This window comes from Silurus aristotelis (assembly GCF_946808225.1).
Source record: "Silurus aristotelis genome assembly, chromosome: 5".
Lineage (NCBI taxonomy): Eukaryota > Metazoa > Chordata > Actinopteri > Siluriformes > Siluridae > Silurus > Silurus aristotelis.
This window is the reverse complement of record NC_139578.1, coordinates 31,372,308-31,395,822: the sequence shown is the minus strand read 5'-3', so window position 1 is coordinate 31,395,822 and position 23,515 is coordinate 31,372,308. Positions and strand designations below refer to the sequence as shown.

The 23,515-nt window shown below is 41.5% G+C and overlaps 1 protein-coding gene across 6 annotated transcripts in view; it reads right to left on the bottom strand.

Moving 5' to 3' along the window:
- ptprn2 (protein tyrosine phosphatase receptor type N2) overlaps positions 1-23,515 on the bottom strand; it is a 174,130-nt gene that overhangs the window by 124,191 nt on the left and 26,424 nt on the right. For all 6 annotated transcript variants that reach the window (XR_014533829.1, XR_014533830.1, XR_014533831.1 and 3 more), the window contains exons 3-8: positions 21,319-21,432; positions 6,081-6,192; positions 4,711-4,807; positions 3,500-3,884; positions 2,383-2,616; positions 354-394 (exon numbers count right to left, since the gene is read on the bottom strand). Coding sequence is in view for 2 of the 6 variants with exons in the window: in XM_083542655.1 (XP_083398781.1) it covers positions 354-394; positions 2,383-2,616; positions 3,500-3,884; positions 4,711-4,807; positions 6,081-6,192; positions 21,319-21,432 (983 nt within the window). In the remaining 4 variants the exon portion in view is untranslated. The remainder of the gene's footprint in view (positions 1-353; positions 395-2,382; positions 2,617-3,499; positions 3,885-4,710; positions 4,808-6,080; positions 6,193-21,318; positions 21,433-23,515) is intronic.

Sequence of the window (23,515 nt, the reverse complement as noted above, 5' to 3'; positions counted from 1 at the left end):
GAGGGATGGAATAAAGGGAGAAAGAGACCGTTTGAAAGAGAGAGAGGATGGAGGGAGGTGATTGGGAAGGAGGGATGGAATAAAGGGAGGAAGAGAGTGTTTGAAAGAGAGAGAGGATGAAGGGAGATGATTGGGAAGGAGGAATGAAATAAAGGAAGAATAATTTGAATCTGTACTACAGACATGTGAACTCCAGGGAACACTTTCTGATCCAGTCCCAGGACAAAGTAACGTTCTGTATGATGGTAATCATCACGGTTAATAAAGTCTGAACAGAAAGTGAAAGTGTGGATCCATCATTCTCTTGTGGACTTTGAGGTTCTGATATGTTGAGAAACGCTGCAGTCATTTACCTCTCCGTCCAGCGCGGTCGCTCGTCCCTCCTGGTGTACGTCTGCAAACCAGAAACGGAAAATATTTCATTTACGCAAAAACATTTATTAACATACACAATATGAACACCAGTTTATGGACACCTGACCACGTCCTGGAAACTTCCACTCTTCCGGGAAGATGTTCCACTAGATTTTGTTTCGCACTCATTCAGTCACAAAGTAAGGTTCTGATAAAGGTGATGTATTTGAACTTTATGACGAAAGGAGTTCTGGGAGGAGAAAATAGAGGGATTGAGGGAAAGAGGGAGAGAGTGAAGGGTTGTGAGATGTAGGAATAGATTGGAGAAATTTAGAGACGACAGACAGTTGAAGGTTTAGAGGAAAAGGATAAAAAGAGAGGATAGACAGATAAATAAATAGAATAGACATATGAAGGAAGAGATATAGAGACAGAGGGGGGGGGATAGAGGGAGAGGATAGAGTGATGGAGTGATGAAGAGAGAGTGAAGTAATGAAAAGAGATGTTCTAGGGATAAAGTGGATAAATAGTTGGAGAAAATGAGATGGATAGAGAAAGTTAGAGAGAGAGAGAAGGTAAAGGAATAGATGGATAGAGTAAAATAAAAGAATTAGTAAACTGAGAGATATATGGATAAATGGTGAGAAGTGAGACATGGAGGGAGAGGAGGCAGAGACAGAGGGACCGGTTGTAGGGATGGAGGGATAGAAGATGTAGAATGAGGTTAAAAGATAGAATAGAGTTTAGGGATTAAGAGAGAAGGTCTATAAATGGAGGGATAAAGCAAGAAAATAGATGGATGTAGAGATAGAGTGGTGAAAGGATTCAGAGATGGAGCAATGAAGTGTAGGAATAGATAAAGATAGAGGAAGTGGATGGAGAGAGAGAGAGAGAGAGAGAGAGAGAGAGAGAGAGAGAGAGCGAGAGAGAGAGAGAGAGAGAGAGAGAGAGGTAAAGATAGAAGAAGTGAATTGAGCGAAGGAAGGAGAGGATGGAGAGATAGAGTATACAGTGGAAGGATAGAGAGAAAAAATGGAGAGATAACGGGAAAGAGGGAGAGAATGAAAGGATGAAGGGATAAAATGAAGAGATGTGGGAAAGTGAAAGCAGGTGAAAAGGAGGAGGGGGTAAAGGAATAGATGAAAGAAGGGATAGACAGAGAGGATTGACAGATGGAAATAGAAAGTGGAGGGCTGAAGAGAGTAGAAAGGGAGATTGAAATATAGAGTGACGGGATAGAGGGAAAGAATGGAAGGATGCAGAGATAGAATGAAGGGATCGAGAGATGCTGGGAAAAAGAAAAGAAATATATATATATATATATATATATATATATATATATATATATATATAGAGAGAGAGAGAGAGAGAGAGAGAGAGAGAGAGAGAGAGAGAGAGAGAGAGAAGAAGGATAGAGTGGAGAGAGTGGAGAAGTAGAGGTAGTAAAAACAAATGTAAAGGGATAGAAGGAGTGAAGTGAGAGAACAAGAGAATGAATGGAGAAATGGGGATAAAATGGAGAGATAGAGAGAATTGGATGATGCAGAGATAAAATAAAGGGATAGATAGATGTGTGAAAGAGAGAGGGGCAATGGAGGAAAATGATAAGGAATAAAGGAATAAAATGAGTTGATGGAGAGGGAGAAGTGACAGATGAAAAAAGAAAGTGGAAGGAGTAAATATGGAGATAGAATTTTGAGTAAAGGGATGGTCAACTTTATAATTCATCTCAAAGGCATTTAAAAGGGCTGAAGCTCTATAGCAGAAGATCTTCCACACCTCCCTAAACCATGTAAAGCAGCTCTTCATGAAGCTGGCCCAAGCACAGCTCCATTATCATGCTGGAAAAGGTTTGGACTAGAAGATCTCCTTCCAGTTCATTGGAACACCCAAAGATGTCCATTACATGCCTTCAAATTCGCAGAAGAACCACATGTATCTAAACGAGTCAGGTGTCCCGAAACTTTCGCCCATTTTATCCATGTCTCTTACTGTTGCTAGAAACACAGCATTGTAAGATGTTTGTACCTTTGGGCATGAACTTCTCTCCAGACTTTTTTCCAAGCCGTCCCCATGTCCCTGGTTCCCTCTTCATCTCAGCATCATCAACAACCGTGGCCTCGTGACTTTTAACCCCTTCTGCATCATCCACCACCTGCAGGGCCTGAGTGATTACCTTCGAGAGCTGGTTGAAGTCGCTCGGGGTCATGGTGTTTACGCTTTGCTGTCCGAGCTGCTTCACGACACCTTGGATGAACTTCTCTGCAAAAGGAGGAAGATGAAAGTGATTTTATCTGAGTAACTTTAACTATCAGTAACTTCCTTTGGTAAATTTATAGAGGAATAACTTCCTGTGGTAAATTTATTTATCAGTAACTTCCTCTGTTAACTTCCTGTGGTAACTTCCTGTGGTAACTTCCTGTGGTAACTTTATCTATCAGTAACTTCCTGTGGTAACTTCCTGTGGTAACTTTATCTATAAATAACTGTGGTAACTTTATTTATTAATTACTTCCTGTGGAAACTTTATTTATCAGTAACCTCCTGTGGTAAGAGTATCTAATAAAAAAACTCCTGTGGTAACTATCTATAAACAACTTCCTGTGGTAACCTTATCTATTAATAACTTCACCTGGTAACTTTATCTATCAGTAACTTCCTGTGGTAATTTTATCTATAAATAACTTCCTGTGGTAACTGTATTTATCAGTAACTTCCTGTGGTAACTTTATCTATTAATAATGTCCCGTCGTAACTTTATCTAACCAGAAACTTCCTCTTGTAACCTTTTTCTAGCTATAACGCCCTGTGGTAACATTGTTGATCTGTAACTTCCTGTCATATTTTTATTTAACAGTAATATTCCTGTGATAACTTTACCTAGCTGTAACTTCCTGTGGAAACGTTATCTAGCATTAACTTCCTAGGAGTAACTTTATCTAGAAGTAACTTCCTATAGTGTCTTAGCTGCTTAACAATTCCTTGGATAAACTTCTCTTCAAATAGAAGGATCGGAAATAAATACTAAATAACATAAAAGACCTCACAAACTTTTCTCCTGATGGATATCATTCTGGATAATTCTAGTTCACTCTTGCCGATAACCTAATCAGTGAAACCATAGAGACTGAAGAATAATTCTCACCATCCACTGAGCTCAGTGAGTCTTGAGATTTTGGTCGGCTTCCTCCAGACCGAAAGAGCAGTTTGTTGATACTGGGTTGAGGAGGTTGCCTTGAAGCACCTGCACCTGTCCCTGCTTTGACAGGAAAGCTGTTCTGAAGACCAAGGTACTGGATGTGTTCTTGAGGAGGACCTTTTTCTTTCGGGATAGACAGGTACTCCTGGAGCTCAAATAGAAGACCATTTTGGTCCTGGATTTTGGTCTGGGTCACAGGTTTCACTCGAGTCCAGAAGGAGTTTTTAGGTCCTCGATCAGGATGGAGTAAGGAGGCAAAAGGTGGTGGCCGTGGCCTTTCTTTTGGCTCTGAGATCAGATCCATGAGATCAGATATTTCTTTAAATTTGTACTGAAAAGAGAATTAAAAAAGACATGACTTGATATATGGGGTATTGGCGATTGTATTGTATTGTATAGCCATTAATTGGACAGATGATATAAACATACACTACATGGCCAAACCAATAGGGACACCTGACTTTTCCAGCCAGATGTTCTTCTTCCCCAAACTGTTCCCACAAAGTCCCAGGCACAGAATTGTATAGCATGCCTTTAGAGGAAATGTATCTTTTACTTGAACTAAACCTGTTTCAGCATGACAATGCCCCTTTGCAACAAGCCAGCTCCATCAAGATATCCTTTCCATGGGTTGAAGTTGAAGATCTCCTGCTAGAGAGAGCCAAACCCTTTGGGATAAATGGAAACTTCACTCTGGTCCCCCTTACCTCACCTAAATCAGTATCTGACTTTATAACACCCCTGTCACTGAATGAGCACAATTCTCCACAAAATCTAGTGGAACATCTTCTTACAAGAGTGGAGCTTATTATAACAGCAAATGGGGAGTCAAGGTGGAATGGGATTTTGACCAAACTTGTACCAAACTTGTATGGTATGTGTTCCCAAAGGTTTTCCATAAAGATGTTGATAGCAATGCTAACATGGATGCTTGAGATCTTTATAAGTGCAGTACACACTACATATGCTAGTGTTTCTAATAGTAAATTAAATTAGCAGGTGGGCAGTGTAGAATTATATTAATCATATAAATAATGCTAACAAAATATTGCTGCATGAAGTGTTAAGCATTGTTTAACTTTAGCCACCAAACAGGGTCAGTTCCTTCATTAATCACACGTTCTGAAAAACACAAAATTACATAGCTTAGTGCTCACCTTCCCTTGAAGGTCATGTTTAAAGGAAGTTGTATCTGCAGATAAGAAGCCAAGGTCATGTAGGTCCTTCCTGTTGTGGCCATCGCTATTCTGGGCTCTGTGAGGGGAAAAATTTATTTTTCCAAAAAAGGAATCAGGATATAATTTCAGTGCCAATGCCTTATAACAATTTACTTTTTCAACAGTGTCTTCACATTTTTTACATCTATCTATCTATCTATCTATCTATCTATCTATCTATCTATCTATCTATCTATCTATCTATCTATCTATCTATCTATCTATCTATCTAATGTTGCTACATGGAAATTTAGATGTAACTTCCTGTGGTAATGTTATCTAGCAGTAACTTCCTGTGGAAACTTTATCTAGCAGAAACTTCCTGTGGTAACTTTATCTAGCAGTAACTTCCTGTGGTAACTTTATCTGGCAGAAACTTCCTGTGGTAACTTTATCTAGCAATAACTTCCTGTGGTAACTTTATCTAGCAATAACTTCCTGTGGTAACTTTATTTAGCAGAAATTTCCTGTGGTAACTTTATCTAGCAGAAACTTCCTGTGGTAACTTATATGGGAATAACTTCCTGTGGTAACGTTTCCTAGCAGTAACTCTCTGTGGTAACTGTATTTATCAGTTACGTCCTACTGTAACTTTATTGATCAGTTACTTCCTATTGTAACTTTTATCTAGCAGTACTTCTGTTAGATAGTACTTTGCTACTTCTTTTTTGGCTTCTCCCATTAGGGGTCGCCACAGTTGATCATCCATCTCCGTATCCCTCTGTCCTCTACATCTGCCTCTTTCAACCCAACCACCTGCATGTCCTCCCTTCCCTCACCACATCCATAAACCTCCTCCCTGGTCCTCTTCTTTTCCTCCTTCCTGGTGTCTCCATCCTCAGCATTCTCCTACCGATATACCCCATGTCCCACATGTCCAAACCATCTCAATCACACCTCCCTCACCTTGTCTCCAAAATGTCCTACCTGCACTGTCCCTCTAATAAACTTATTTCTAATCCTGTCCATCGTCGTCACTCCCAACGAAAACCTCAACATCTTCAGCTCTGCTACCTCCAGCTCCACCTCCTGTCCTTTATTCAATGCTACCGTCTCTAAACCATACAACATCTCAGGTCTCACCACATTAGTGCTGTGGTGACTTTATGTAAAAATCACTTCTTGTGCTAAATGTATCCAGCTGTATTCTCCTGTGGTAAGTTTAGCTAGCAATAACCTGAGCAATCTTTATTCCTAGTTGTAGCTACCACACACCTACCAGCACCAATTCTAACATAACACTATATATTTCATAGTTTTTGATATATTTGAATTAAAAATATATAGTTTGCCTTGAAACACAAACTCACCGCAACTTAAAGGGTGGATTGTTTTTCCCGAGGCGGCGTACGGGGGTCTTAGGCAACGCCTGCAGTTCCCTGGAAACTACCTGCTGCATAGCCTCATCCTGCCATGTATAACCTACCGAGAAAAAAAAATAATAATAAAAAGTCATAGACACCAGACTTCATTAGGAGGAACTAACAAAAAATACAGATAAACAATTTGATGCCCATATTTTGGATTCTTATAAATTGATAGATTAACATAAGAATCTTGAGCTGTAATGCTAACTCCTCATTTCTGACATTTTTGATTCATTAGCAGCGACGCACACACACATCTGACAAAACAACATATTTTATACAAAAAAAAATCTTTTTACATTTTGTACACCGCTTTTTTCCTGTTACAAATGTTCTAAAGTGACCTTGAGTGTCCTTAAACAAACAGTTTAATAAAACTAATAAATTACTTGGATTTAATTACTTTAGTTTCTGTGATTTTATGAATATCTAAAAAATGGCAACAAAATCCATCCCATGCGCTCTATTATGTCTTCGCCTTGCTACCTGAGTGTGTTCACCTGTTTTGTGTTAATTATTAATTAATGAACCTCCTATATTCTCTCCCTGTTTTTTTATTTTTTATTTCTTAGGTTTGAGCCTTGTTCTTGTAATTGCCTTGTGATTGCTCATGAAGATATGTTTCAATGGGTTGGAGTGGAAGACCTCCGGTTATGGAGCTTTGTCTTCCTCAACCCTGTTAAACATGTTGAACTGGAACTCTGACCGCACCCCAGGCCTACACCTACACCAGCATCTGATTTTACTTTAGTAAAATTAGCCCTTGTAGCTAAATGTGCACAAACCTCCATAACATATAATGGAACATGTTCCCAGAAGAATGGAAGTTCCAACAATAAATGGGGACTTGAAGTGGAAGATGATGTTAAAAAAGAAGCACATACCAATCTTGTAGTCAGGTGTCCATTATATATAGAATATCCCAAATTTCCAGCTGCTTCTTATCTCCTTCTTTTTAGGAAAATCATTTAAAATCAGCACCATGTTCAAGGGCACTCGTGTTGGCAGGGAGAAGTGTAAATAACACATGAAGAAAAAAACAGGACTGGCAATAAAATATTGTTTATTCGTTTCATGTTTTGCAAACAACACAAACACCAGCGATTCCACCTGGTTCAGTCGCATGACTGGAATTCCATGTTGGCAGAACAAACATAAAAATACACTGTTTATTAGCTTTAGCAAGACTGTTAGCCATGTTTTGTTTTTACTACACCGTAGCAGTGGTGTGTTCTGGGCTCTGATTGGTCAGAAGGTGTTTATTATTTTATCAGAACAGCAGCTTTGATGGTAGCACGGGTTTATATTAATGCACTTGGTCCAGTATTTTATGGTCTCTATTATATTAACAGCTTGTTCACAAAAATTATTGACCTGAATAAGCTGCAATTCTTCGTTTTTTTCACCTGTTGACTTGCTGCTATATCATAAGTCAGAACAGGAACGTATTTGTTCAAATGACACTACACTGAATTAAATGTAGCTATAAAAGGATAAATATTGCTGTTGATTATTTTTCTATAATGGCACAATGTATTGGTGTTATTCTTTATTTAAATATGCAAATGTGTATTTTTTGTATTTTATTCTAGTATTAACATATTTTCTTCAGACCTGGTTATGTTAATATGCATCTTTTCACTCTTCAGCAGTGCCTATAGGGCAGGATTCATCCACACCATGATGCTCAAAGCCAAAGCTGCCTCTTGGCAGAATAATCTTCTCATGTATTGACCCAGTGAGTCAGTTGGAACGATTACAGAGCCGCGAGTCTGCCGAGGCTCGCCAAAACAATTTTGTATCCAGGCAGGAAGCCTGTTCTCCATCTTTTCCTCCCCCCTAGGCCCGATGAGCCTCTGGCTACAACAAAAATTCCACAACATGCGGGAAAAAAAAAATAAAAAAAAAAAAAAACAGGATGGGAAGACAGCAAGATAAACCCAAAACATGTCAAAGCCAAGACCCGCCCCCACAACGCCTTTTTTTTTTATTTTGCATTGAGACCGCTAGTAGACATTTTTGAGAGTTTATTTTTTTCGCCCACTACACATGCCATTATGTCCGCTTAGACGTGCTTAAGATGCTCCTGGGCATGCACTGGAGCAAAGGGGTCACTGACTGAGAGCAGCATTAAAGGAGGAATGAATGCATAGCAACGCCACATGTCAAGATCATCTCCTGAAGCATGTCGAGACTTCATTAGCTCTAGATTAGCAAAAGACCCAGCCGTGATGATGTGTTTACATGGAAACGTGATGAAGGGCTTAGGATTTTAAGGCTTGAATTCGTGATAGCAAGAACGTTTGAGTGCAACGCATATAGATGGAATATAAAAACAAAGAATAGCCATATGCCTTAACATTATGTTGGAGGCACACAATTGTAAGGGACGTCTTTGGATTTGCTAGCATAAACTTTTCCCTTTTTTTTTTTAACTAGGAGACCCAAACCTGTTCCAGCAGGACAATGCCCATTTGCACAAAGCCATCTCCACCAAGATATGCTTTCCATGGATTGGAATGGAAGATCTACTGAACTCTAATCTCAACCCTATTGAAAACCTTTGGGACAAATTGGAACGGACCCCAGGCCTCCTCACCTAAATCAATAGTGAGGTAGATGTAAGGAGTTTTCAAGTAGATATATAAAGGTTAAATTAAGCCAAACATCATGCCAACACTGCAGACCATCATACCAAGACTCCAAAATGCAGAGAAAGGAATTTTTTGCCCAGAGAATATTGTGTAATTGAATTTTGATGGGCCTGCTGAGGGTTCTTAACTAAAATAGACTCATGAGCAATGTATGGAGAAACAGTTGTTTTTTAAAGCAGTCCTTTATGTTTTCAGGGTAGTAGGTTAGAAATTTATTGGTTGGGGACAAGGCAACGATCAAAGACATTTCTTTCTAAAGAGAACCGGAACCAGACCAGGACCAATTGGGAAAGACAGAGCACAGTTTTAAAGACTGTTGAAAGGTCAAAAATGAATTACACCATCAGCATAAGCAGGTCAGGTCTACTTGAGTTTGTCTGATTTTAGATGATTCTGCTGCTTGGTGGCCTACAGACCTACAGTAATGTTCCCCACTTGGGAGGAGTCCTGATTATGGCATTTTGATGCAGGAGTAGAACCAAGCCAGATTGTAAAGAGTTGTTCAGAATATTTGATGAGAATTGGGAGAAACAATTTCAATCTAGGAAAGGGATCTAGGCTGGGTGTGGATGATGCGTAAAATCTCACAATGCTTGCAATGATATGTAAAATCTCACCCAGTGCAGCCCCATCAGAAGAATGTAGAGTCATGCATTTGTGTGGAATTTTGACTGGAGACAATGAGAGTCTAGTGAGAGGTTTGTGTATATCTTTAAGGAACCTTGAGTTTGCTGTTGGTGGACACCAAATAATTGGAAGTGTTGAAATTAGAGAGAATTTTGCTTTGAATTGTAAGATTTTCAAAGGAGGACAATTCAAGCCTGTGCAGTCTAACCAAGCCCTGTGGAGTCTAAATCAGTCCCGTGGAGTCTAACCTGGCCCTCTGAAGTCTAGCCTGGCCCTGTGAAGTCTGACCCATCCCTGTGGAGACCAATCCACCTGTGTGCATGATAGATGGACCACTACCATGTCCAGGGCTATAAGTATTCTTAATTTACACAGGTCATTTGCAATTTGCAGAGTAAAATTTAAACATGTATATTGATGTCAATAAGTGATTGTGTGTCGTTCCCTTCCATAATCAATATTGGGAAGTGGTAGCTTAGTGGTCAAGATGGTTAAATTACGATATCCCAATGTTGCCACTGCTGGGGCCTTGATCAAGGCCCCTTACCCCTTAACTGTGACATAAGTCGCTCTGGAAATGCTGAACATGTGAACTTAAAGAGACCCATTTTTTTTTCAGTTACTGTTCTTTCCATTAAGTCTTGCAGTGTTTACAAGAATGACTTGTTTGTTTCATTCACCCTGAACCTCTGTCAAAATTTCTAGTTCCTTCCTGAGATGAAACAATTCTTTACACTTGTATTACCCGAAGTTGTTGCGTTGTGCATGAAATCATAGTAATGTAGTTAAGTTTGGGGCAAATGCTGGCCAATGATAATTGGTCAGTTTGCCAGATAAATAGCACTTTGTCAGTTTTAAAGTCTCAATCCAAAATCAGGGATTGAAAGATTACAGATATCCAAGCAAATTGTTGTGTTTAAAAAGATCCAGCCTGAGAGGGCAAAACAGCAATGCAAACATGTAGTAGAGAAGTGAGTACAAGAAAAAAACAAGAAGAGGTGGATGTTAAAGGTGGACGTTCATTCAATATCAGCGTAGACGATTTTTATGAAAGAAAATTGCATCAAAACATTTCAAAAACACTTATGCAGAACTATAATCAGTGACCCTGAACTAACAAACTACCACGGCAACAAACATTTAACACTAACCCAGATATTATACACACTCCAATACTCTAATACACCCTCCATGACCCCAGTAACAAGTAGTAGCTTTCCAGTCCTGTTGGTTAATACTAACAGAAACACCATCGGAGCCGGCCATCATGTGGAGGATTTACCCCATGTTTCTTAATATACAGTACATGTAATAAGCACCTTCAGGCTTGTGTTGATGTACCAATGTGGTGCTGATACTGCTGATTGTGTAATATTGCCCTTAACAGTCCTCAGTTAGTCAGTACGGACAGGAGCAGATTGCTCTCTGATTGCTTTCAATGCTTTTTGGAATCTGAAATTGTCTCGACCTCTTAATCGTCCACAGCTCCATTAACCACCATCTGTGTTGCCCGTGCTTAGTTTCAAATGTAAATGAGATGACACACATTAAGAAATGTACTTTGCTAGCTCTACATGGAATAACGGTATTTCTGCCAAAAGAATGGAACAATCAAAGAAGTAGATGGAAGGAGAAATTTCATTGGTGGGATCTCATGTACAAGGTGGGAACAAAAAATTGAGACTCGCTCTGTTTACAAGAAAGCACTTTATTTATCTACATTTCCACACTATCACCTTCAAAATAGTCCCCTTGCCCAGTAATTCAGCACTCCCAGCGTTCCTGCCACTTCTGGAACATGTCCTGTAAGTCTTCTTTTTGAAGTGTGCCAAGCACCTTCTGGGATTCGTGCTAGATCTCCGCAATGGAGTCAAAACTGCAACCTTTGAGCTGGATCTTCATCGTTAGGAAGAATGCGAAGTCCGCAGGAGCCAAATCTGGCAAAGTAGAGTGCGGAAGTGAGATCATGTGGATTGTTCTCCGACAATCATCATGCACAAGTTGCCTAATTGTTTTGACATTCAGGGCATGAGCTTGTTCCTGATATTGTTTTTGTCTTCCATTGATATTCTTCCGCTCTTGAAGCGCACATGCCGCTCAAAACGCCTCGCACGACTAGTTGCAGCATCACCGTAGGTCAAACGTACCTCATGTGAAATGACTCTGTGGCAGATTTGCCCAGTTTCATGCAGAATATAATGTTTGCCCTTTGTTTCCATCTTGCTGTCATGATGAAATCGTGGACGTGGTAATGCACGTAATTAGAATAACACCAGTTACACCATTAATCTTAAAACTCTTTGATACCAATGTGCATAGGTTTGAACAATTGAAGGTTAAGAGCCTTGCTTGGGAAGTGGTAGCTCAGTGGTTAAGGTTTTGGACTTTGCATTGGAAGTTCAGATTCCACTGCCACCAAATGGCACTGCTGGTCTTTTTAGTATGTTCATTTGTGCAGTTGTTCAGGTGCCCAGCAATTGCAGCTTGGTGGTGCTGGGATTTGAACTCATTCATCTTAAACATTTAGCCACCACATCCTTTAATATATATCAGATATTCACGATATATTGTCCGCCCTACTTCTGAACGGAGTTTGCTTTAAATGGAAACCACTCACTGCTGCTGAGGATGTTTCCCCACATTAACAGTCTAAAGATCGATGAAGTTTCTGTGGACGGTGAAACTCAAGAACCACAAAGATGTATTTGCGATGTGATAGCTTACAAGTCGAATCGTGGTATTTTGGATCAGACGTAACCAACAGCTCCAATTTGTCACAATGTATATACTAAGTGGGAAGGTGAGTACTTTCCAGTAATAATTATATCTGTATCCAGAACATTTTCCAAATTTTGCCTAAAAGCTCTATTTCCAGGTCAAGGAGCTGTCCATCCAAATTTCTCCAATTAATAAGAGTAAAGCTGCTAAACCCCATCCATAATGTAACGTTTTATGACCGGACAGAGAACTCAATTTTGGAGAGCATAAAGGAAACCTTGAGCGGGTTACATTTAGTCAATTTGACAAGAATTTCTATTCCAATAGTGAACTCAAAAAGTGCAAGTACACAATATGGCTAGAAGTACTGGGATATCTGACTTTTCTAGCCATACGTTCTTCTTCTCCAAATTGGAGGCACACCTTTGTATAGTATGTCTATGGAAGCAGAAGCATGACATTTTTTCTTTAGTTGATTTAGGAGACCTAAATTGTTCCAGCATCACACAAAGTGCACAAGGCCAGCTCCATGAAGATCTGATTTTCATGGGTTGGAATGGAAGATCTCCGGCTATAGAGTTTCAACCCTATTGAATATGATGAATGACTGCACCCTAGCCTTCTTCACATCACCTACATCAGTACAGGACCCTACACCCTTGTAGCTAAATAAGCATATAGGGACTTGGTGTGGAAATGGGAAATAAATAAAAAAAAAAAGCAACCTCATAGTTAGGTGTCCACAAACTTTGTAGATATAGTGTACTTCAGTGTAATTGCAAGTGTAAACATATTTTTAATCATAACTTCAAAGGAAAAAAGCACAAAAAGAACGAACGTTACCGGTGAATACACACTAAAGTCTCAGCGGTCACGACTAGCCTCTTGTAAATGCTATTTGCGACATGCATATTGGGGTGTGTGTTTGTGTGTGTGTGTGTGTGTGTGTGTGTGTGTGTGTGTATAAAGGACACTATTATGCACATGCGAGACTTCCCACTTGTGAAGAATATTGATCAAAGCGCAGAAAGGTACAAGAGCCTTTCTCAAAGCGGCTGCATGTGAAGTGGCTGCAATCAGATAAAACCATCAAAGGTTACTTCGCCAAAACTAGTCGTAGAGGACGTCCAATAAACAACGTGAATTTGTGATCAAAGATCTCTGCAAGGTCCGAAAATAAAGCACACCAAGCGCAGATTGGAAAGGGCGGCCAGGTGCGGCTACAGGCTATATCGTCTTCTTCAGGAAGAAAGCGTGTGAAGTTTCCATCAACATAATTACGTTATGCTAACGACAAGGAGCGTCAAGGAGCTGGGTGCCCGAGTGTTGCTTCGATTCAAAATATACAATTTATTTTTGTTTGTGTCAAACTTTTAACAATGGACAATTGTCTCAAAGCAGATTTACAGAGATAACAAGGTTGTTAAGATGTATAAAAGAACGTATCAAATTAGTGGCTATACGTTTATTGTTTATTAATTGTAAGTTTGTCTCTACTGAGAGAACCCAGAGGCAGCTGTGATGAAGAAAAAACTCTGACTGAAAAAACTGAGACTTCATGAGGAAGAAACCTTCAGAGGAACCAGATTTAAACCAAATCTTCTCCATCAAATGCAATTATTTTTACACCAATGGCGAAGATCCTGAGCAAATTGCGAAAGACACTTTGAAAAGAAGACAACAAGGATACACCCCAGAAGACTATTACGGGACTATTTTGAAGGCAATAGTGTGTAAATATTGTAATCTCATGTAAACAGAACTAGTCTTAAAACTTTTTAAAACCACCTCATATATGCACATGGGGAAATATGACACAGGTGGGGATAATCAAAGTGGGGAACAACATGATGGAAAAGTGGGGACACCTAGTGGACAAAAGACAATCCAACAATAGTTGTTATATCTATATTTCTAATAATTGTTAACAATAATTCCTATTTACATAACTAGTAGTGCCTACTAAACTAGTTTAAAGCCAATGTGCAAAGACACACTATATGAACAAAAGGTTGTGGACACCTGACCCTATTCTATTCCGAATTTTGTCTCCTCCACTCTTCTAAAATGTTGTTCCACTAGATTTTGTAGAGATTTGTAGAGATTCTTCCAATCACAAGGGTGTTAGTAAAGTCAGGTACCGATGTCGGTGAGGTGAGGAGGCCTGGCGTGCAGTCAGTGTTCACATTCATCATGTTCAGTAGAGCTCTATGTCAGGAGATCTTCCAAAATTGATTTCTCACCAGAGGGATTGTGGGTGTTACAAGTCTGGCATTTGGTTGCCATGGGAATGGAGTCAGCGAGGTCAGATGGAGCAGGATTGCAGGACAACATCAACAGGAAGTTAAGAAGATGCAAAGCCTCAGAATTCCATGTGTCTGTGTGTGTGTGTGTGTGTGTGTGTGTGTGTGTGTGTGTGTGTGTGTGTGTGTGTGTGTGTGTGTGTGTCACTTGAAGGAAATACCTGTTTTGTAGACTCATCAATGCAACATGTTCATGTTTGTGTAAAGTAATAAACAAAAGCAACCAAGGCACAAAGTCATAAATCTCACACACACACACACACACACACACACACACACACACATTTAAACACAATGGGACACATCTATACATCTGAACATAAACACACACACACAAACACAACTGCAATAAAACAAACACACATTAAAACACCAACACACACATAATAAAACACACACATTCAAACACAATCAGACACACACACAAATACACGCAATAAAGAATAAACACACCAAACATTAGAACACACAACACACACAAGGTGTGTGTGTGTGTGTGTGTGTGTGTGTGTGTGTGTGTGTGTGTGTGTGTGTGTGTGTGTGTGTGTGTGTGAGGCTGTAAATAAAGCTTGTTGCAGTTGATCGATGCCATTGAACGTGTGTCATTGTGCGGTTGTGCGTCTGTGTCCTATATTGTGCGATTTCTGCTCCAGACAAGAGATAAGGAGGAGTTGATGGACTCCATGCCTCACAGCATGATGACAAGAACAACACACACACACACAGAGGTGTGTAAGTGGTGATAGACACGTCACACCATGGGGCTGTGAGAGGACAGGGACGTACACACACATCTAGTTTACATCTGCCAAGTTAAGACACACACACACGTACACACACACGTGCACACACACACATATTCTAAATATGAAATGAAAGCACCAGCATGTCAATCACAAGCCAGATTTATTTTGTGTGTCCAAGAAAAAAAAAGAAGTAAAGTGAGAGAATGGAGAGAGAGAAAGGAGAAGGCATGACTGAACATGGCCTCTCTTCCCTCCTCTCTTCCGTCTGATCCCTCATTCTTTATTTGTTTCAGGTTATTGGGGTGCGACTGCGGCGTCCCGCGCTCCTCCGATCTTCATTACCTCGATGCTAATTTAGCCGTGTGATTTCCACACTTTTCAGATCTCGTTTGTGTCCTGTATTAAATCTGACAGACCTCACACACTCCTACACACACACACACACACACACACACACCCTTACGCTGACACTCACAGACCGGTGCTGCCACCTAGCGGACGAGAACCTAACCCACGCTACACTGTCAGCAGCACGATATTTGTTTGACAGGATAGACAGACAGCTTGAAAGAAAGTGAGACCGTGTGAGAGACAGGAAGACAAAAGACAAACGTTTAAAGGTACAAGCAGGTGGAGAAGAGGAGGAGGGGAACACTTGAGAAATAAAGAGAGAAAGCTTATGAAACAGAGAGAAAGATAGAAAGGGCAAGAGAGACAGAGATATATAAAGCTGAGTGGTAAAGAAAATAAATCCATTGAGACCAAGAAACTATCAAGAAGACAAGACAGAGACAGAGACAACACACTGGAAAGATAAAAGAGACCGATAAGGCAGCTGAAGGGAAGTGTGGGTGTCAGTGGTGTGTTACAGAATGTCGCTGGTGTGTTATAGTGTGTCACTGGTGTGTTACGGAGTGTCACTGGTGTGTTACAGAGTTTCACTGGTGTGTTACGGAGTGTCACTGGTGTGTTACGGAGTGTCACTGGTGTGTTACGGAGTGTCGCTGGTGTGTTACGGAGTGTCGCTGGTGTGTTACGGAGTGTCGCTGGTGTATTATAGTGTGTCACTGGTGTGTTACAGAGTGTCGCTTGTGTGTTACAGAGTGTCGCTGGTGTATTATAGTGTGTCAGTGGTGTTACAGAGTGTCGCTTGTGTGTTACGGAGTGTCACTGGTGTGTTACGGAGTGTCGCTGGTGTGTTACAGAGTGTCGCTGGTGTGTTACAGAGTGTCGCTGGTGTGTTACAGAGTGTCGCTGGTGTGTTACAAAGTGTCGCTGGTGTGTTACAAAGTGTCGCTGGTGTGTTACAGAGTGTCGCTGGTGTGTTACAGAGTGTCGCTGGTGTGTTACAGAGTGTCACTGTTGTATTACAGAGTTTTACTGGTGTGTCACAGAGTGTCGCTGGTGTGTTATAGTGTGTCAATGGTGTTACAGAGTGTCGCTGGTGTGTTACAAAGTGTCGCTGGTGTGTTACAAAGTGTCACTGTTGTATTACAGAGTTTTACTGGTGTGTCACAGAGTGTCGCTGGTGTGTTATAGTGTGTCAATGGTGTTACAGAGTGTCGCTGGTGTGTTACAGAGTGTTGCTGGTGTGTTACAAAGTGTCGCTGGTGTGTTACAAAGTGTCGCTGTTGTGTTACAAAGTGTCGCTGGTGTGTTACAGAGTGTCGCTGGTGTGTTACAGAGTGTCGCTGGTGTGTTACAGAGTGTCACTGTTGTATTACAGAGTTTTACTGGTGTGTCACAGAGTGTCGCTGGTGTGTTATAGTGTGTCAATGGTGTTACAGAGTGTCGCTGGTGTGTTACAGAGTGTTGCTGGTGTGTTACAGAGTGTCGCTGGTGTGTTACAGAGTGTTGCTTGTGTGTTATAGTGTGTCAGGATGTAGGATGTTTTGGAGACAAGGTGAGGGAGGTGAGATTGAGATGGTTTGGACATGTGCAGAAGAGGTACATGGAGTATATCGGTAGAAGAATGCTGAGAATGGAGCCGCCAGAAGGGAGGAGGTTTGTGGATGTGGTGAAGGAAGACATGGAGGTAGTTGGTTTGTAAGAGGCAGATGTAGAGGACAGGGGGCTATGGCATCCTACATACCAGTCATAGTACCAACATTTAAAGTACCAACCCAAACCTCCACTTCTCCTTTCCCTACTGTCTCTGTAGACGTCTTCCTCCTCTCCTTTTCCTCCTTCAGCCGACAGTAGCCCAATTTCGACTGGTACTCTGCAGTCTAACGATACCAGTTGCTGGTAACCCGGGCCTCGACCGATCCGCTATGAATTTCCGGTAAGAAAATGTGTAGACTCCAGAGGGTTACCTGTCGGATGTTTATTTATTTATTTTTGATATCTGAGTAAAGAAAGGACGTCGTGAATAAACGTGTGTTGTGCTGAAGGTTTTGATTTCACCTCTTTTATATTTATTTATTTATTTTTTCATTTATTTATTTAATTATTTATTTTCAAACAGAAATGCGTGCTGCATGAATCACGCGTTAATAAAACCAGTGCAGTTAAAAAGAATTAGCATTTTGACAGCTTTAATTACTCTATTAATACAAAACTAATCAAAAATGTTCTCTAATGAATGTATGCAGGCTGAAGATCCACCATATAGAACACAAACAGAGAAAAGATGATGATGACCAGGTGATGAGGAATGTCTCAGTTCTCAGTCATGTTTACATCACTGACTCCCTCTGTCTCATCCACGTTAACCCCAGACTTCTTTTTGCCTTCTGTCGCCGCTTGTTGTTTGTTTTGTAAACACAGTCTACGTCTGTGGTGTGTGAGAGACAGGAAATGATACACCAGTGAATTGAAAAAGCCGCGCAATGACAGGAAATCGGTTGATGGACTGAAAACGGCGCAATAAAAAGAAAAATATTGTCATTTCACCAAATGGATTAAAACTAAAGTAACAAACCTGTTTTGAAAATGTAAAAAGTGGAAAGTAAAGATATTTGTGTAAAAATGTAGAGTAAAAGTTAAAAGTTGCCCGAAACATAAATAGTGAAGTAAAATACTGATACAAAGTGTCATTGGTGTTGCAGAGTGTCAGTGGTGTTACAGAGTGTCACGAGTGTTACAGTGTTAGTGGTGTTACAGGGTGTCAGTGGTGTTAGAGGGTGTCAGTGTTGTTACAAAGTGTCAGTAGTGGTACAGCGTGTCAGTGGTGTTACAGGGTGTCAGTGGTGTTACAGAGTGTCAGTGGTGGTACAGAGTGTCAGTGGTGGTACAGAGTGTCAGTGGTGTTAGAGGGTGTCAGTGTTGTTACAGAGTGTCAGTGGTGGTACAGCGTGTCAGTGGTGTTACAGAGTGTCAGTAGTGGAACAGCGTGTAAATGTTGTTACAGAGTGTCAGTAGTGGTACAGCGTGTCAGTGGTGTTACAGAGTGTCAGTGGTGTTACAGTGTCAGTGGTGTTACAGGGTGTCAGTGGTGTTAGAGGGTGTCAGTGGTGGTACAGCGTGTCAGTGGTGTTACAGGGTGTCAGTGGTGTTACAGAGTGTCAGTGGTGTTACAGTGTGTCAGTGGTGTTACAGGGTGTCAGTGGTGTTACAGGGTGTCAGTGGTGGTACAGCGTGTCAGTGGTGTTACAGGGTGTCAGTGGTGTTACAGTGTGTCAGTGGTGTTACAGAGTGTCAGTGGTGTTACAGGGTGTCAGTGTTGTTACAGAGTGTCAGTGGTGTTACAGAGTGTCACCGGAGTTACAGTGTGTCAGTGGTGGTACGGTATCTCAGTAGTGGTACAGTGTGACCACTTTGAACACTTCTATCAATTGAAACTGGCCAAATTCTGATAAGTGCAATGACCTGATTTTATTTTAAATTGCTAAATAACACTGGCATGGTTAAATGTTAGTGTGTGTGTGTGTGTGTGTGTGTGTGTGTGTGTGTGTGTGTGTGTGTGTGTGTGTGTGTGTGTGTGTGTGTGTGGTGTGTGTGTGTAATTCATCTGACATTCTCTTTTTTTTTTTCAGCACAGCTGAATGGAAAGGGACTTTGCCCTTCTAACACAGCATGCCATTGAAAAGCCTCTCTATCTCCCTGGGCCATGGAGGAGAGCACTCAACCTTTCATCATCCCACTTTCATCTGCCCACATGACGGAGAGACGCAACAGACCACTGAAAAGACAGGCGAGTGTGTCGGCCTTGGAAGCGATCGCTACACAGCCTCGTCCAAAAAGAAACGCTGCACTGATTTCTCCTGACAAAACCAGACACAGCATTCAAAACAGTGTGTGTGTTAGAGAGATAGAGAGAGAGAGAGAGAGAGAGAGAGAGAGAGAGAGAGAGAGAGAGAGAGAGAGAGAGAGAGAGAGAGAGAGAGAATGTAATTCTGGCACTAGACTTATTTTGATTAGAATTTTGAACATGCCAAAATTAAAACATGAATGACAGGAAACTAAAAAAAGAAAAGAAAATCAGGTACTTGGCTGTAAAATAATTAAAGAAGGATAAAAGAAAAAATACATTTAGGACAAAAAAGAAAAAGAGACTAAATAAACAGAGGCACTGTGGAAGACTGAGAAGAGCAGTGAGGATTAGATAGACAGGCATCGCATGAAAAACATAGACAGGAAGTCAGGACCAGGATTCATTCATTCATTCATTCAGACAAACAGACAGACAGACAGACAGACAGACAGACAGACAGACAGACAGACAGACAGGACCAGGATTGAGACCTACAGACATATAGATGGATTAAGAGACAGTCTGACAGATTGAGACAGTAAGTGATAGACAGGGTGTCCAGAAAAAACGACAGAGAGGTGAATAGATTGTGGGACAGATAAATGAACAGATCAACGGACAGATCGATGGACAGACAGGACTTAATAAATGAAACCTAATGGTAAAAATACACTCTCTAATAAAGAAGGGAAAAAAACAAGTGGAGCACGAACCAATCAAGTCAAAGACAGAACTGAAAATATAACCAAAATATAGACGGTGCTGTGTTGCCATGGGAACCGGGACACTATCCTGGTTAGTAGGGAAAACATGGGGGGGGGCTCTGACCGGTTCATACCAGAGACACGGATTTCCAACCAGGGCACAAGAGAGACAGGAAGAGACAAGACAAGAAAAATTAATGACAAGAGAAGAGAGAGAGAGAGAGAGAGAGAGAGAGAGAGAGAGAGAGAGAGAGAGAGAGAGAGAGAGAGAGAAAGGGAGAGAGAGAGAGAGAGAGAGAGAGAGAGAGAGAGAGAGAGAGAGAGAGAGAGTAGGGAAGAAAAACAGGAGAAGAGAAAGGAGGAATGAGTAAGATGAAAAAAAGAGACAAGGAAAGAGAGAAACAGGAGAAGATACCAAGGGAAAAGAGACCGGAGGAGATTGGGACAAAAGGTGAAAGAGAGAGAGACAAGAGAAAGAGATGGGTAAAGAGCGAAACAGGGGGAAACAGACAAAAAGAAAGAATAGGACATAATAGTGAGAGACAAGAGAATAATGAAATGGGTGGGAAGAGTGAGGAACAGGGAGAGAGACAGAAGGATAAAGACGGGAAGAAAAAAAAGGGTAGATGAGAGACAGAAGAATAGTGACAGGAGGGATAAGTAAGACAAATGAATAGAGAAAGGTGGAGAGATAGAGACAGGAAAGAGAGAAAGACACAGGAGGATTGAGACAAGTAGAAAAAGAAGGGAGTAGGTAGAGTCAGTGAGACAGGAGGAAAAAGAGACAGGAAGACAGGACAGGAGGGATTGAGACTGAATTATTGGTAGGAAGGGAAAGGAAGGGAGTAGACAGAGATAGAGAGAGCAGACAGAGATAGAGAATCAGGACAGCGATAAAGAGAGGACAGGGATAGAGAGACAGGACAGGAAAAGAGATATAGGACAGGAATCGAGAGACAAGAGCGATAGAGAGACATGACAGGGATAGAGAGACAGGGGTGGGACAGAGAGACGGGACAGGGATAGAGATGCAGGACAGGGACAAAGAGACAGGACAGGAATAGAAAGAGACAGGACAGGGATAGAGAAACAAGACAATGATAGAAGGAAAGGAGAGCAATAGAGAGTCAGGGTTAGAGAGACAGGACAGGAATAGAGAGACAGAAAAGGGATAGAGAGACAGGATGGATAGGGAGACAGGACAGGAATAGAGAGACAGCAGACAGAGTGATACCTTGCTGAGCGAGTCGTTGAAGGAGGTTCCTCAGACGCTGCAGTGCCGCTGGAGATGCCTCATACTTGTAAAGATCGGAAACAGGAAAGAGCTGACACTGGCCAAACACTCCGTCTGCGACACACACACACACACACACACACACACACACGCAAAAAGTCAGTATTACACATCTTTGTGGACATCTGACGCATAAGATTCTGCACTTTTTGAACATCCCATTCCACATTTACTTTTCTAATAACTTCCAATCGTCTGGGAAGATGTTCTACTAGATCTTTTGGAGATTTGTGTGAGATCATTTAGAAGGTTACTAAAGTCAGGTACTGGTGTGGATGAGGTGAGGAGCCCTGGAGTGCAGTCAGTGTTCACATTCATCCCCATAAGGATGGAGCCCTTTATCAGGAGATCTTCCACCCACTTCCAACCCATGGAAAGCAGATCTGTATGGAGCTTTTTTGTGCAAAGTGCATCATCATGCAGGCACAGGTCTGGATCTCAAGTAAGTAAGTAAGTTCGTTCGTTCGTTCGTTCGTTCGTTCGTTCGTTCGTTCGTTCGTTCTATCTATCTATCTATCTATCTATCTATCTGTCTATCTGTCTGTCTGTCTGTCTGTCTGTCTGTCTGTCTGTCTGTCTGTCTGTCTGTCTGTCAGTCTGTCTGTGTTCCCTCACCTGTATGTTTGTCTGTCTCTGTCCCTTCACTTGTCTATTTGCCTGTCTTTGTGTCTGACCCGGAGACAGACACTGTGGACGGAGGACAGCAGCCGCACGGAGAGTGACAGTATCTGATCTCAGACAGTTACAGGGCCATTAGTAATTGTTTGGAGGACAGCTGTGTTACCCACAATCCCCTGCTCTCACACTCATAGCCTCTGAATTATGAAGTCGATACTGAGTTGCTAGGCAACGGCCTAAAAAGCGACACCGTGTCAGTGTCTGTGGTGATGTGAAGATAAGGAAGGGGACAGATAATGTGTGTGTGTGTGTGTGTGTGTGTGTGTGTGTGTGTGTGTGTGTGTGTGTGTGTGTGTGTGTGTGTGTGTGTGTGTGTGGTCACAGTGATGACCAGAGCTCTTATCTAAAGCCTTTAAAAAAAAAAAGTGATGCTACAGTATGTTGGGAGGGAGAAAGACAGACAGACACACAGACAGACAGTAAAGGGCCAGAGACAAAGAGTGATTCAGACAGACAGGTGAGAAGACGGAGAGAGATACAGACAGGTGAATGGACATAGAAAAAGGTAGAGACAGACAGGCAGACAGGTGAAGGGGCAAAGACAGACAGACAGATGAGGGGACAGGTGCTACATAATGTTGAGACAGACAGACAGACAGACAGACAGACAGACAGACAGACAGACATAGACAGAGATAGACACAATAGACACAGACAGACATGTGAAAGGACAGACAGACAGGCGAGGGGACAGAGACAGATAAGGTGGACAGGTGTGAGACAGGTGACATGAAGAGAGAAACAAGCTCCACTCTTTTTGACACTCAGATTTGTCCATTTCCTCCCTGTCCATCAACCCTATGATGGTCTCCATGGCAACCTCCCTCACCTTTCATCTTTTCTTTTCAGGAAATTTGCAGGACTAATCCCGAACTAATTACAGTTTAAATTTAGAAAGTACACTGCTGCGCTTTTCTGTTCCTGTCACACACACACACACACACACACACACACACACACACACACACACAAACACAAAGCCTGCACTGAAGAAAAAAAAACATTGGCATGAAAATTTGTCAAGAGCCTATCCAACACTGCACTAACACACACACACACACACACACACACACACACACACACACACACACACACGCACACACACACCGTTATTTCTAAATATGTCACTCACTCACTAATGATCCTCTTACACAACAGCAAGTCAGCCGTGTGAAGATGTAATGAGCTGTCTACGAGCTGCCAAAGTACACAGACAGACAGGTGTGGATAAAGAGAGACAGACAGGTGAAGATAGACAGACAGGTGAAGACAGACAGACAGGTGAAGGTAAAGACAGAGAGACAGGTGGAGGTAAAGACAGACAGGTGGAGGTAAAGACAGACAGGTGGAGGTAAAGACAGACAGGTGGAGGTAAAGACAGACAGATGGAGGTAAAGACAGAGAGACAGGTGGAGGTAAAGGCAGACAGGTGGAGGTAAATTGAGACAGACAGGTAAAG